We start from the raw sequence: 15776 nt of genomic DNA on the forward strand, positions 1-15776 counted from the left end.
AGGATTTGTATTTGTAAATAGAGCTTCAATGCTTCAATATTCAATTTTGGAAGAAATGTATTCATTTTGATGTCGATGAGGTCCTAAAACAGCGAAACAAAGGTGAATCTTATGGAATTGTTATGTCAAACAGAAATGAACTGTTTGTCTGACCCGGTTTAGCGAATTATTCGACTTGTTTGACATTTCTTTTCCGCCAAAGCCAAGATTAATAGAAACAATTGCTTGAAATATTTCAACTGAAGCATAATAATATAAATATAGTTTTCTGTTCCAGTATTTATAAAGGCGTTGTATGAGGCAAGAGTTAAGTGTACAAATAGTATGAACACAATAAAAAGGCTATTTACTTCTTGTACTACAAAGTTCAACCTGTCTTCCGCACACATCTGCTTCAACTTGTCGGAAGCATGTGCACACCTTGGTCACAACAAAAAGTGCGCCAAAAACAACAATTTATTTGCAAAACAGAACTTGAGATTTCTTCGTGCTAATTTTACTAAATTTCGTTGACCAAGTTGTAATAAAATGCCGGAAGAGGTATCGTCCACATCCTCCACGACCGGTGCTTCGAAGGAAGCTGAGGGTAAAAAGAAAAACCTTCCATGGTATGTAAAACAGTGCTCGCAATCCCATCTCTGCATGCACGGCTATTTGATATGGTGCTTTTGCCCGCAGGATTGAGAAATACCGGCCGCAGCGTTTTGAGGAAATCGTCGGCAATGAGGAAACAGTCGCTCGGTTGGGAATATTCGCCTCTCAGGGCAATGCTCCAAACATCATAATTGCGGTTCGTAACGCAATATAAAACGTTTGCGTTGGTTGAAATATAATGTGCCTTTCTCCCATTTGGTTAGGGTCCTCCGGGAGTGGGTAAGACGACGACCATTCTATGTTTGGCCCGAATCCTTCTCGGTGCTAACTTCCGCGAAGCCGTCCTAGAGCTGAACGCGTCCAACGAGCGTGGTATTGATGTGGTTCGCAGCAAGATCAAAATGTTCGCCCAACAGAAGGTGACACTGCCCCGTGGGCGTCATAAGATCGTGATTCTGGATGAAGCGGACAGCATGACGGAGGGTGCACAGCAGGCACTGCGGCGCACGATGGAAATCTACAGCAACACAACACGCTTTGCGTTGGCTTGCAATACGAGCGAAAAGATTATCGAACCGATACAATCCCGCTGCGCCATGCTGCGATTCTCGAAGCTATCGGATGCCCAGGTCCTGGCGAAGGTGGTAGAGGTCTGCCAGCGCGAGATTCTCAGCTACGATGAGGACGGGCTGGAGGCGATCGTTTTTACCGCGCAAGGTGATATGCGGCAGGCGCTGAACAATCTCCAGTCAACGGCCAACGGGTTCGGGCATATAAGTGGTGCGAACGTGTTCAAGGTGTGCGACGAACCGCATCCGCTGCTCGTGCAGGATATGCTGCAGCACTGCATCAAGGGAGACATCCACAAGGCGTACAAGATCATGAACAAGTTGTGGCGACTCGGGTACGCAGCGGAGGACATTATTGGGAACGTGTTTCGCGTTTGCCGGCGGATGGACATGAACGAGAAGCTAAAGCTGTACTTCATTCGGGAGATTGGCGAAACGCACATGAAGATAGTAGACGGGTTGAACTCGCTGCTGCAGATGTCCGGTTTGCTGGCACGCATGTGTGAAGCTTCTTACGAGCATTCCTAGATTATAAACAATTTCCTATCAAAAATACAATAAAAGCGGATTTAAATCGATTTGAAACCCTGTTTAGCGGAGAGCTGTCAAATCTGTCTCCATAGTAAAAGTGACAGCCAACTTGGATGATCAGCTGTGTGATGCAGGGACCGGTCATCAAAACATAAGCGCAGGGCGTAAACAATCTTCCCCCAAATGGCCGAAATCAGTGAGCGAAAGGACGAAATCGAGCTGTTGAAGCAAGGAGCTGAAGGTAAACTGTACGTCGGCACCTACAAAGATAAACGATGTTTGATAAAGGAACGGTTCGAAAAGAAGTACCGACATCCGGCGCTCGATCGTCAATTGACCCGGCAACGCATCAAGGCAGAACAGAAGGCGTTCCAGCGGTGTGCCACAGCCGGTCTGCAAACACCGGCACTTTACGGTGTCGATCTAGAGGGACGCAAAATCTACATGGAGTATCTCGATAAGAGCAGAACGGCAAAGGATTTCATCGATGAGCTAACGGCGGCACCGACGACGAATGCAACGGATTCACCACAGCTCAAGAAGCTGGCCGAAAAGATTGGCCATGTGGTTGGTGTACTGCATCGAAACAATCTGGTGCACGGTGATCTGACCACCTCGAACATGTTGCTGGACCCGGTGCAGGAGAGCGATGCGGAAGATCCCGTGTTCCCGTATCGGTTGGTAACGATCGATTTTGGTCTATCGCATTTCAGTGATAACAACGAGAACAAGGGTGTTGATCTGTATGTGCTTGAACGGGCAATTCTTAGCGCTCACAGCCAATTGCCCGACCTGTTCGGGATGATACTGGAAGCTTATCGGGTTCATAATACGAACAATTGCAAGGAAACGATCGCAAAGTATGAAGAGGTCCGTGCACGTGGCCGTAAGCGAACGATGGTGGGTTAAGGTGTATGCTCACCGTCCATGGAAATGTTTTATTAACCAGTATGATGTAACGAAATAAAGTAAAATGGTTCGAGAAGCTCGCACCTTGTACACAGCTTGTGCACCCATTTAAAGAAGCCCCACCCAAGGAAGACGTTGGAAGTACGATATTTACATTCTTACAGCCTGGATGGCATGCCTCCGGATGCTACAATCGTTTCGCCGGTAACGTAACTTGCATCGTCCGACACGAGGAATGCGCAGACACCGGAAATTTCCTTCGGTTGAGCGATCCGGCCCATAGGAATCCGGGAAAGAGTTTCTTCTTTGGCGGCATCGGACTCTTGCAACTGTGAGGAAAACCGGGTAAAGTTCCATTAGATTCTGCTTTCTGAAGAATCCTTGAAGCAAAAGGGGTCTTACCGCTCCGGCAAACTTAGTTTGCACCACCCCGGGCGCAATGCAGTTCACGCGAATGTTCTCGGTGGCCAGCTCCTGGCTGGCAGCCTTCGTCAACCCGAACAGTGCCGTTTTGCTGACGGAATAGGCACCCAACAGTTGGAACGGTTGAAACCCGGCGATGGACGAAATGAATACGATGCTGCCACCCTTGCGCTCTCGCAGGAACGGTACCGCTTCCTTCGCCAGCAGGTAGGAACATTTCACATTCACGTCGAAAATCTTGTCCCAGGCCGATTCGCTACACTCCAGCACACCACCAACCTCCGGATTGACCGCTGCGTTCGATACGAGAATGTCGATGCCACCGAACTTTTGGGCAGCATGATCAAACAGCGCCTTCCGATCGGTAGCATTCGCGACGTGACACTTAATCCCCGATACCTCCAGTCCGGCGGATCGCAGATCGTTCACGGCGCGATCGACGTTCTGCTGCTTGCGGCTACTAACCACCACCTTCGCCCCTTCCTGACCCAAACGTTCGGCAATGGCATATCCAATTCTGAACAGGAAATGTGAAAGCAATGATAAGGAAAAGGACTTGACCGATGTTTTCTCCCTTCCTATTTACCCTTCCGTAGAGGCCGTTACGACGGCCACCTTCCCGGTGAGCCGTTTAGCTGCAACGCCGGCCGAACTGCTGCTGCAAAGGTTACGGTCCATCGTCAGTCTGATGGCCTGTGTGAGTGTTCCGCTTCCAGCAATTGTTCGTAGCATTTTCTCCAAATTGGGCACTCGGTAAAGGGGATGCACTTTGAACCTGACCGGTGGGTGATAAGCATAGAAAATAAAAAGGTACGTCGGGTGATAAGAACCGGGAGCTGTCAGTGCTGTGATAGTGGAATGATTTGCAAAAAAAAGCTACCTTTTATTCTTCAACTTTTGGTTTCTGCTAGTGGAAAATTATTTCACAACAGTCGGGTGTTGTTGATTATACAATATCTGTACTGCTAATTACACATTCACGCTAAATATTTCATAAAACAATTGCACTTTATTTTCTAGCAAATCGTGTCATTAAACTGTGCGTGCAGGTTTGTTTGTAAATAAACACTCCAGCACAATGGTTCGGTGGTCGGTCAACAATTTGAATCGTGCGTTTGCATATACGATGTATTAGTCGAGTTAGTAGATTATAAGTGAAACTTTGAGAAAAAAATAAATGATAAAAGCATTCAAAACATTTTCAGAGAGTTTAAATGTGATTAATTGTTGTTTTAATATAAAATAATGCCGTTGAGAGTGTTTTGCTTGCAACGTTCACAGTTAGATGGCGCCACCATAGACCTCATCACCGCATCGTTGGGTATTTACATTCGTCATTGCATGATTCAATATATCCTACACGCTCCCACGCTAGGATAATTTAAGTCCTAGATAGCAGCAATGAACTCTAAGCATCATCCTTTGCCACAAAAGCGGCTCATCTCCCGTTCAGAGAAATTGTACACACATGTGCAAAATGCCTTTGTAATTGTAGTGTCTAATGTGTCCCCGGATAACATCTTTGCTTGGGCGGTCGTGTCGTTCAATCAGGGCTGATGTTGTTCGGTGGCATTGAAGCGTTACGTTGCGAGATTTTCGCCATCGGATAATGCTTTATGCAAACTCGCGCAACGTAGGGGTTGCAGCCCATCACACGTGAATCGCAAAATAGATGATAGACGAGCGCGAGAGAAAGCATTATGAAAATAGGAAATTCTTCCTTCCTAGCAAAGGAATCAATGAAACTATTCATCTTTTTTTGTCTGTCGTTGTTACTTTTAAACAAATGTTTCTTTTGCCAGCGGGATACAACAAATCAGAATCGAGAATCTCCAGTGCGCGAAAGGTCCTTAATTGCTTTATTGCTGCTCGCTCGGTGTGGTATAATCAGTGGCGATCCCACCCAATGAGGAACGTTTGATGGCGAGTCCTTCTTCAAGACGAGAATTCCGTGTGCGCCTTCCCCATTTCGAGACAGCACAATTCGACTTCATTAGGGCTTCCGGACTCGCCGATCGAGTGGGCCAGATAAGCGCATCCTTACCGACAAACAATTTAATCCCGTCGTCGAGGACATCTTGCTCGCTCCTGCTCGCTATCGCTGGCAATAAAGTCAATTTATTTAGTCTATTACGGGGATGGCACCCCTCTCCACAGAGTGGGACACACATCGGAGTCACATAACAACGCGCAGAACCTGCAGTCGAGCAGCAGCAGCAGCAGCAGCAGCAGAAGTGTATAATTATTTCAACCCACGGTAATTGCTCCCTAGGTGGTGTTCGACAGCGGAGGGTTCAAAAATCAACACCGAACAAAAACGCTCGAAGCAGCCTGTTTGGAACCCTCCCCTTCTACAATTGTCGCCAATGTAATTTGGTTTTAAGTCGTTCCAAATTAATTGTTAATCGGAGAGGAGAAGCATTGCCAGGATCCTGAGCGCCTGGGACCGGATTGGCCCGTAGGGAACGAGAGCAACCGAGTGATAATTTGAGAGGTTGTCTGTGGCTTCTCAAACGATCACTTACTTGATAGGGACGGTTTGATCTATTGGGTCCGGTTAATCGGGCAATCGTGGGCATTCGGGCGAGAGTGGTATCAGATTGGAGATTTATGGAACTCTGGACTCTTAGCCCCGGCGAATGGGGAAAGTTGTTTAATAGGAAAAGTTTGTTTTATCACTTATTGGATTGGAAGATCTAATCCGAGCAATAGGAACCCAGGAATACCAGAGATGTGAGTGCCTTTTTGATTTGAATCTTCAGTTACGCACAAATTAAACCCCTCTTTAAGAGACTTCCTAACTTACTGACGCAACAGTCACCAGAGTATATTCCCCCATGAGGCCTTATTTCATAAGAATCTTTTGCAGTCTTCATCAATAATTATTATTAAAAAAAACTTTTTTTTGCGCCACTCCATTCGATGTTGAATTATTAAACAATTTTTAAAATCGTTTTATGGCAGCACGCTGAAGCGATTAAAACATGTCGACTCGGCGCCTGGCAAACAGCTCTCGGCGGACACATTTAGGCGATTTTAGTTTCCAAACTGAACCCTCTCGATCTCTCGCTCGTATCTGCCTGCGAACGGTCAGGAAAGTCCATTTACATCTGGCTTAATTTATTGGTGGTTTGTAATGTTCCGACCGTTTGAAAACCGTTCCACCGTGATAAAGGTGATAAAATCTCCACTGTATCAGGGCTATGTTTTTACGACACATTTCCGTGTTTGAATCGTGGGTACACTTTTTGGACGTCAATTTTAAGGATTCGTGCTGATACGAACTAAGCGCCGCACGGCGTCCGCCTAAACAACATTTACCGGGCTAGCGCAGATCACTATCGCACGCACGTTGTTGCTGTGGCCCCTGTTCGTTTCGTTCGATTGGATTGATGCTGTGGCGTGAAGGATGTTCCGTGTTCGAAGGGGGAAAAAACGAAAAAATAAAAAAAAACACACACACACATCCAGACAAGAACTCCCTCCTCGAGATGATAAACGGCCACAGGAAGAAAAACAAATCTGAGAAACAACGCCCGTCCGCAGCACGCTGGGCGAAAAGCCGATTCCCCCTCGGTCCACAGGGCCACGGGTAAGTGAAACCGATGAGTAAACATTTTAGCAACATTCGACAAGAAAAGGTACGAAAGCCAACAAAATAGGAAAAAAACGTGATGATGAACAGGGAAGGCGAAGCGGGTCGGAAGTGCACAGGGACACGAGGCCTGAAGTGTGTTTGTGCGATTGTTCTGTTTACGCTCGTTGACATCCGCTCGGTAGCCCCCGGAACGAGGCGAGGAACGTCCTCCCAGCGATTGTGCCCACGTGGCGTGTGCCGTTCCGTCTTTTCCCCCACGCGTGAATTGATTTCGACTCGGAAACTCGAACCTCGCACTCCGCCCGATGCCAGTGCCCCGGTCGATTGATTTTGATCTTTTATTTTGGAGAAAAAAAAGGCAAACTGTTTGCCTGCTCGGAAGAGTGGAGCGCACAAGTAAGACATATCGGTGGGCTTCTCAAGGAACCTGCGGCGTTTCGAGTTTCGTGAGAAGATTAATGATCACCGTGGGTCGTAGAATGTGACGGCGGCAACGTTTCGAGGGTTCCACGATGCTGATTTACATGGGATGATGTGTTGTGCTTCAGATCTGGGATGGAGTAATGGATGTATCGGTAGAGTGGAGCATCAGTTTTAAACCTTCAGCCTGTTCTTTGGCAAAAATGTTCGTCCTTTTGCAGACGGAACTATGAAAGGACTCCTTGCTCCCTTCCTCGTCTGCCAATCCATTATCCCGGTCGTTCAGGTCCGTCCTTGTGGACAGTCTAAAAATTCTTTACAGGTTTCGGTCGTCCGGTGCCATTCTCACGACATGTCCAGCCTACCGTAGCCTGGTGACTCGAAAGAGCTCATCATTGTAACGGCTCCCCTAGCGTGTCCCTCCACTCATGCAGGATCTCGAACGCGGTTGAAAGCGTCAGGAATCAATTGAAAACACTCCAAATGATGGAGTTGGGAAGTTAACCGCACACAGGACTGACTACTTTGCTACGAGTAAAATCAAGTCAAGAAAGCCAGAAATGGTAGGCCAACTACCTCTTAAGATTGTAGTTAAGATGGGATGACCAGTTCAGGACTAAGCAGGACTCATCCCATGCTGGACAAACCGTTTACCATAATTAGCTCGGAATATCAGTCTACAATCAGCTAGGGAGGCGAGTACAGTACAGAATCCCTCAGAACAAACAGGCAAAGGACTTTGACTTTGCCACTAAGCGATTGTGCACCCCCTCCCCATAAAAGAAAGCCACCATGTCCATTTGGTAGATGAATGCCAATTCGTGTGGGGGTTTTTTGCTCAATGAGCACCACGTCTCTTATCTTATCATCACCGTCTACTCTAAGACGAAAGACAGACAAAAGCACTTTCGAAGCTGTGTCCTGTAATTTAGCCACTTTGCTCCGGCGTAACGGCCATTTTGTTATTTTACCGAAAATTCCTATTTACAACGAACGATCGTTCCGATTGTGAGCGTGCGTGTGTTTGGAAATAAAACAAAATCTCAACTTATTTCGAGTCACTTTGCTCCGTTCATTGAACCGAGCTGAATCCCACCATCCCCCCCACCCCCCCACAAGTCGCTCAACTATAATGCTCGTTGTTTTTCTTGCCGCACAAGAAGCAAATGCAAACGCAAAACTACGAAGAGCGAAGAATTCTTCCAATTCTTTCCTTAGCGCCCGTATCGTCTCTATCGCGAAGGAAAACTTTGCCGCCATCTAGGCGCCAGCTTTATGTACGCGGATAGTTTTATTCTTGGCCTCCCGTCCTACCGACTTCCGTGGCCGCAGCCAGAAGGCACCGACGGGGGCGAGGGCTCTGGCGGGGGTTTGCGCCATCTTGTGTAACTTTTCCGGCTTTTGTTCGGCATTCGGCATGGGATTTGTAGCAGTCTAGCGTTTGATTGTTGGGCCAAAGCACGGCCACTGACGGCAAGGGAATTCCCCCCATTCCCAGAGCTAGGGCAATGGAATGATTTTCTTAAAATTGTGCTCCGCAGGACCAGAGCTGAGCATCTTTTATGGACGATGATAACTTTTGATCGTTGTGAAGCCATGCATGACTAAAGGAATGCATAAAGTAAGCTGTAATGGCGCACTGGCGAACGCCACTCAGATGTGTATTCAGATTCGGTGATTTATTGCAGTAGTTTTACGTGTGGGTGTTTTTATGGGCAAATGTTTGCAATTTATTGATAAGAAACCGGAATGTGATTCTATTGATACGATCTGTAAAATAAGTTCCGTTGAAAGCTCAGTAACGGCGCTGATAGGAACTCGCAACTCCTTGCAGCAATTAGCTATGGTTCCAAACAGCCATTAGCGAAGCATAACAAATGGCCAACCTAATAGACTACACACAATCACTACAATCGATATGAATATGTAGCAAACAGTTCCCCCAGCATCCCTGTTCAATAAAAATGTTCCCCAATAGATGTTTGTCCATCGTGCCATTCACGTGGCCTTCGACGGGTTGATGTACACATTGTCCGATAAGCACATGCACAGCCTCCGATCATTTTTCTTTCGATTTTCACATCATACCCACGACATTGGCGGTGTATATCGATTCGTCACACACCGGAAGAAGTGTGACCGTTCGCAACCGGCAACCGGAACCGATGCCAGGCAGCGGCACCCATCACCCATCAATTTTTATTACCGTAACATCACAACACAACCTCTCACCGGTACAGCAGTGGACCAGTGTGTGAACCCGTAATGTGCAGGATTTGTTTTCATCGATGACAATCGACCCTGGCGCTCGGTTACGGTTCGAGCCGGATTTTCCGGACACTTCCGGGTGGATGGCAAAGGTTTTTTTTTTTAATCTCTCCCCCACTCCCATTTCTTGAAGTCAAAGTCCATTTCCTTCTCCGTCTTTGGGTGAGTTCCTTGTGTGGTGACTCTATCTTGATTCGATTGTTACTTGTGTACAGGGCCGGCCGGAAGCGTGCAGGCGAATCGAATCAAAATAATGCCATAAATAAAAACAAATCAATTGTATCCTGCTGGATACCAGCGTCACACACACAGCCGTCGTTTGCCACCATAACCACATGGCTTCGAGGGATGTCATGCGTGGGATGCATGGGTGTTTAGAGATTCTCGCAACATCCCAATGTAGTACCGAAATCGAGTATGTTCCACGCAAATAGGGGGGTTTTGCGAGCCGGCAAACTAAATCAACCGAAACACAACACGAGTGACAACATAATTTATACAAATGTGTCATACAGCCGCGGAAGATGGTATCCGGAAATGCCATTAAGATTATCACTCCAAGATGTCGAGATTCTGTTGACCCGTTATAGGTCGCTTTCGTTTTGTTTAGATAAAATTTTCCTGAAATCTGGACTGCATGTTAGAATTGGTAAAATGCTTTGCTGAGGACTGATTTGGGTGGTAATAGTTTAACGAGAACTGAACGCATTGTGCACACTTGTCTGGTTTCCATCTCGCAAGCGGAAGTGACAGTGATGTTTTCCTTTCCATCGCGCCTTTGTCCTTTTTTCCAACTAAACCCAGCTACAAAAGGGGTAGAGCGGATTTTCCTACTACCGTACCATCCGGAGCAATTTTAGACCCTCGTGCGTTATAAAAATGAACACTTGACGGTGCAATTGATGCGTAACAAGCAAAAGAAAAAGGACTGTGACATGGATGAGTCATCGAGCAAATAGAGCTTTATTAGCGCTCTGTACGGTGATCACTTGCAAGCGCCTGAAGATATGCAATGTGCTGCTTACAATATACTCAAGCAAAATACTAGAAATTATTGATTGCATACTTTTAGGCGCAAATATTTCAAAGCACTGCAAACAATGAAGTAATCTTTTCTAAGCAATAAACAGACTATCTCTGCCGGCAGTAAGAACTCCCATATAATTCGATCCGTTGCGCTCATGCATATTTATGTTATTTGCTTCGAAACAGTGCCTCACACTTCATCGGTTGATGTCGATGACAAATGGTAAAATTTCACGCCATCGTTTTTATTCCGGATCATCAAACGGATTCGCTGATGACAGCGCGGATGACTCGGCAACGGTGCGCGACTTCTAACCTTCCTTACGGATATGCACAGCACATAGTAAGACGGAGCGCTTCCTTTTCCATGACTCACAGTTAATCTCATGGTATCTCTAAAAAAAAAATGGACGATCCAAATCGTACAACAATTCCCTGCCCCCCAGAATGCTCATCCAAGAAGCGTTGCGAAAATGAAAACGAACCGATTTTCCAGGCATCATTAACTCGTAATTTAATGATTTTTTATGATTTCCATTCCGCATCAGATAGTTTAACGATTGTTTCACCCTTGACGCGCGGCCCTTCCGCAAGTGAATGATAAAAAAGGGGGAAAAATTAATTGTCACCACCAAACCACCACCGAAGTGGCACAAGGCAGCCAACCAAGGATCGCTCAGCCTGTACTGTTTGCTGGAGCGCCTCTTGATGGACACCGGAACCGAACACGGAAGTGGTGGTGTGACAGCAGTATGGCTCTCGATGGTGATGATGAGGCGGAGATGCTGTATAATCGTCATAAATATAAAAAGATAAACCCATCATACAAATGAAAATCCAGCCGTTCCGTCTCCCAAGGCAACGCGAAGAGAACTAATCAGGGTGCTTTGTGGCACCACAAAACCCTATCTGGGTCCAGGAGATGCTGAAGCCGCTAGTTCGGTGGACGGAAAAAGGGATTAAAAATAAATAACGCGCGCGCTGAAGTGGTGGCAATTAAAAGAATGTGCAATGTAAACAATAACAAAAGCCAAAAGTGACAGTTGACAGCAAAAAACTAGTACTCAATGCCTTCTTGGATGACGGTTACTGAGCAAGGAAAAGTAAGTAAAAATGGAACGGATTGGATCTTCAACGGTGTGGTAAAGAACTGAAGGAAAAAAAGTAAAGAAGAACTTCGTCTGGGCGGATTCACCGAACCACGGCGAACCATAAATCAGCGATTCCAACAGCCTGCCGTCATCGAATCTTGGTAATATTTCTCGGCCGCGCGCACCGGAAACCGTTCATAATGCAAACGTTACTGAAACCGATTTTAGGAAGATGCTCGCATCCGGAACCCATTCGAGCGTATTTTGTTCCTGTTCCGCCTGTTGGAACACTGCCAAGCGCCGTTGCTGAGGCTGTAAGTTTGATTCTTTTGCGTACATTTCCTTATTCCAGGACGTCGCTAAAGAGCTCGCTGAAATAATGTTATTACAGTAATGCATTGCAATATTTCCCAGTTCTGGATGTGTGAGCGTGTGTGTATGGATTTGTTTGCATGGCGTGGAAAGTGATATTTATTTATCTTCTTGTGCTAGTGCCAGTGCGGTAACTGTGGAGGGTCGTGTCCTGCAGCAGGGGTTCTTTGGGTTGGGAAAATATTGGCAAGGGGACAAATCCCGTGCTGCAGTAATAGTATGACAAATGTCACATTTTCCTGTAAAGCCATTCGTTTCCCTTTTCGGCGGCGTAACCAATAGCAACCAAGAGTGGATTAACGTTTTGCTAGTCGGAGATCCTTGCAGAGTCATCGAGTGGCAAATCACCTGCACGTGACCGTTTATTTGGTGTCGTCGGGTCAATCTTGGGAGGATTTCTGGGTGTTTTGGGTGTAAAATGTTCGCTGGGCTCTTAAGTGAAGCTAATTAATCATGCAGAACATGGGCAAAACTTGTCCTTCTGGAGGACGTATTGTGTTCTCCCATTAATCCTACGGTGGCAAATAACAAGGGAAATCAAATCTGATACACTCTTCTCCAAATACAAATAACAATTTTAATACATTGATCGAACTTTTTAGTTTTGCCAGCTATAATACTTTAGCTCAAATTTATGGGCTTTCACTAATCATTTGCATTTTATGTGCCGGAACATCCTTAGCCGGCGAATTCTATTTCCTAATGTGCTTCACAGCACCATAACCTATCATAAATTGCAAAACAGGGTACGGGAACAGGCAGATAGAGCACTGGCAACGATTAAATGGGACACAATTATGAGCCCATAACCTGTGTGTACGTACACATGACGATAGGCTGTGAGGAACCAGCACTCGATCCCTCGATGGTCTAACCGGCTAAACTTCTTAAGGTCCCATGCCGGTCCCGTTTACGACTTATTTATGCGAATCAACGAAAGTGCAATAAAATGCCGCAAAAGGGGGTTGTTTGCCCGGCAACACCGGCAAACAGACAAATCCGTGCCCGGTCCGAGGTCGAGGACAGGCAGCGCAAAGGGAGCTTAAAAATCGGCAGGAATTTAATCAAATTAATTGAAAACATTACCATTGCTCTCACGCGTCTCCAGAACCGACACCGAACACTCCGGATAGGGCAGCTGTCATAATCGCCGTTTGCTGGATTTTTGCGGCAAACAGCTCCGGCATTGCGAAAAACGACCCTCCTGTTCGTCCGTATAATCGAATGGTTCATCTGCTCCGATGACAAACGGGCAATTCGGCACAAAATGTGCAATTTTTGTGTTCCCCCATGCCGTGAAGGGTTCGCTGCTAGCGGTGCAAGGCGCATCGATAAATCTCGGCTCGATTTCGGTCGGTTAAGTGAAGTGAAGACAGCTCAACAAAAGTACACCGGGCGAACCAACTTAATTCAATTAATCGTGGATGGTAATGAAAATTTATGGACCAATTTGCTTGCGTACCGTGCGTTAGGTGCACTTTCTACGCCGTGCGATATTGTTGGGCGCCGGCGATAGGAATGGATTTGTAAAGTGAGCGTACCTTCATGAATGCTTTGGTTTTAGTGGTCGTTCGGCGAAAGACTTCGGGGCGTTGACCGGACGTAAGGAGTTGTCCGGTAGAGATTTGAGGGAGTTTGTATAGCTTGGAGGAAATCTTTCACCCGAACGGATAATGACTCGAATGATACTGTCGATTAGTTAGGGCTTTAATTACTTTACGGGAGCACTGTGCAAACATAAATCTTCATAAAAATATCTAATGCTTGAGTGAGCCTAGTAGAAGTACCTATATTAACGTTTGAGATAGGAATTTCTAGATTGAGAATTGTAAAATTCTAGAAAGATATAACAACCATGTGCTTCGTCTTAGCTGTATCAGGAAGATGTGTATTGTGTCCACAAAATTAAGTGGTAGGAAGGTAGACATCATATTGTGGCCACCTTTATGGTTGAACTGCTTCTTGTTTTAGCGCCATCTTCATACAAGCCATTGGGCTTCAAGTATCACATAACTAGACCAAGTTGGTCTCTCGAAGATAGAGTTCTCTGGTAAACGAAGCCCCTTGGACGGCTAGATTCTTTGAACGGTTCACGTCTACTCGGTCATTTAAAGTGCAAAAAGTCCTCTGGAACAGATGAAATATCATTGGGTCATTCTGGTTCCCAACATGGCTAGCTCACACCTTGCTAGAAAGTGGCAAGAGGATAAGCGTCCTTTTACAACAGCACTTATTGCACTTTAGGTGCACAGCAATTTTCAGATTTTTGGACAGTAAATTAAAAAAAATAGCCTCGTAAGAGATTCGAGAGCAAAATTGAAGAATATTATAATAGTTCTTCTTTTTGGCCTAACGACATCTTAGGTCATGCCTGCCATTTTTGTCTTACTAGACTTAATGATACCACGTAGTTGGATAGTCAGTTCTCACTACGGGGGATCGATCTGGATGGGATTTGAACCCCGGTCCTGTCGTATGAAGACCGGCGCCGTTGTCGCCTCAACCACCGGACCGCCCCTTATTATAATAGTATTCGAATATTATTCGAAACGAATTAGTATTGGTAGTAGTTTGGGAATAGTTTCCACAAAATGTTATTGATACAAGGATTTCGCAATTGTGCATCACATTTGGTTCATCAGTCTTGATCACGTGATGAGGATGGCAATATCTGATCAATTAGCGTCAGTAGTTATTAGCTCGGAATCACAACATCCTCATCAAACGCAATGTAAATGCATCGCATACGATTTTTTAGCTTGATTTTTCCAACAAAAGATTGGCACGTTTCGCAACGCTTGCATAAAATGCGAAAAAGCTGTTAGAGCGCCAGAATGATGGCCGAAACTGCTGACAAGCTTATTACTGCGGAAGTTTGCCCCGTAACAAAAGAGCGTGCGGAACGGAAATAAAATGGCGTTGCTTATTTTTGCCCCAAGCTTGGGGAATGACAGATTTCTTCCTTTACCAATCCTGCATGATCCTTTACGGAGCTTCAGTGCCGGTCGTTCGCCTTCTTAGATCTGCTACCTTTTTTGTGTTCTTGGGCAATGTCAGCAGTGTGAAGGAGCAGTGTGCAATGGGGAGATGTTCTCCACCATACTGGCGCCAGTTGGGCGGTCGATTGGTAGCATTTTTGTTTATTTTTTTCACTTCTTTTTTGCACTGCGTCAATCTATTTTCAAGGATCTCGGGTTGGGTGCTTGGCAAGTATAACCTGGCAAATGCTCACAAACACTACGAAACGATAGGTCTGTGTTTTTACATCCAGCCAGCAATGGAAACGTGGGCTGCAGTGCTATGTACTAGTTGGCAGTCCGAGAATAAAATGGCGGTTTGCGCAGAGACTTGGTGGCCCCAAGCACGATGTTCCCCATTCTGTTATTCTTTCTGCGTAGAATTGGATGGAATGCCGGCAGAGAGAAAGAAAGAAACAACATTTCAATACAGAATGCGTCACACGGGCTTGGAGGAGCGAAGGTACGGGGTGGATTTCCCGGGCAGCACAATGATATAAAATGGCGCCGGAAAGGCTGGAAAATAAGATGCGACCGGTTGGTGGAGAATTCGTTGCAGCCCGGGTGGATGCACGGACGCCAAGCGGAACGGAACCCGTACAAAGAGCAAAGTTCTATGTACTCTATGCGCATCACTTGCAATTGTTATAATGTGCTAAACGTTGCGGCAACCGTATTGATTGCAATGCTGATTCTTAGAATATACTGAACCTGATTAAGGTTAGTTTAAGATCAGATTAATGGATTCATTAGCCATTAGTTTTAGTTAATCATATCCCTTTTTAAGAAACACATGCACTTCTACATCCTCATGTCGTCCCAAATCGCGCCGCCATTTTGTTGCTGAAAGAAAAGGTGCTCCGTACAGCCTTCGCTTATGTACTTCATTTGTGCACCTGATCCTTCCCATCCTTCCAACAGTACCGAAGCACATAAGACAAGTTCGTTGGCCATGCCA

At 45.9% G+C, this 15776-nt stretch overlaps 3 protein-coding genes across 3 annotated transcripts; 2 read left to right on the plus strand and 1 right to left on the minus strand.

Annotated features, from left to right (window-relative positions):
- The first annotated feature begins 416 nt into the window (after window positions 1-416).
- Window positions 417-1753, plus strand: LOC118513239 (replication factor C subunit 2). The gene is made up of 3 exons (XM_036058794.1): window positions 417-608; window positions 679-790; window positions 858-1753. Exons 1-3 carry the CDS (start codon window positions 529-531, stop codon window positions 1689-1691), a joined length of 1026 nt encoding a protein of 341 aa, XP_035914687.1. The 5' UTR covers window positions 417-528; the 3' UTR covers window positions 1692-1753.
- Window positions 1754-1777: 24 nt separating this feature from the next.
- Window positions 1778-2695, plus strand: LOC118513241 (EKC/KEOPS complex subunit TP53RK). Its single transcript, XM_036058797.1, has one exon. The coding sequence runs from the start codon at window positions 1878-1880 to the stop codon at window positions 2601-2603; it is 726 nt and encodes a 241-aa protein (XP_035914690.1). The 5' UTR covers window positions 1778-1877; the 3' UTR covers window positions 2604-2695.
- Window positions 2600-4098, minus strand: LOC118513240 (dehydrogenase/reductase SDR family member 4). The gene is made up of 4 exons (XM_036058795.1): window positions 3907-4098; window positions 3613-3801; window positions 3006-3543; window positions 2600-2932 (listed from the first exon to the last, which is right to left on the minus strand). The coding sequence occupies exons 2-4, from the start codon at window positions 3756-3758 to the stop codon at window positions 2762-2764; spliced, it is 855 nt and encodes a 284-aa protein (XP_035914688.1). The 5' UTR covers window positions 3759-3801; window positions 3907-4098; the 3' UTR covers window positions 2600-2761.
- Between the last annotated feature and the right edge of the window lie 11678 nt (window positions 4099-15776).

This window comes from Anopheles stephensi, chromosome 3, assembly GCF_013141755.1.
Source record: "Anopheles stephensi strain Indian chromosome 3, UCI_ANSTEP_V1.0, whole genome shotgun sequence".
Lineage (NCBI taxonomy): Eukaryota > Metazoa > Arthropoda > Insecta > Diptera > Culicidae > Anopheles > Anopheles stephensi.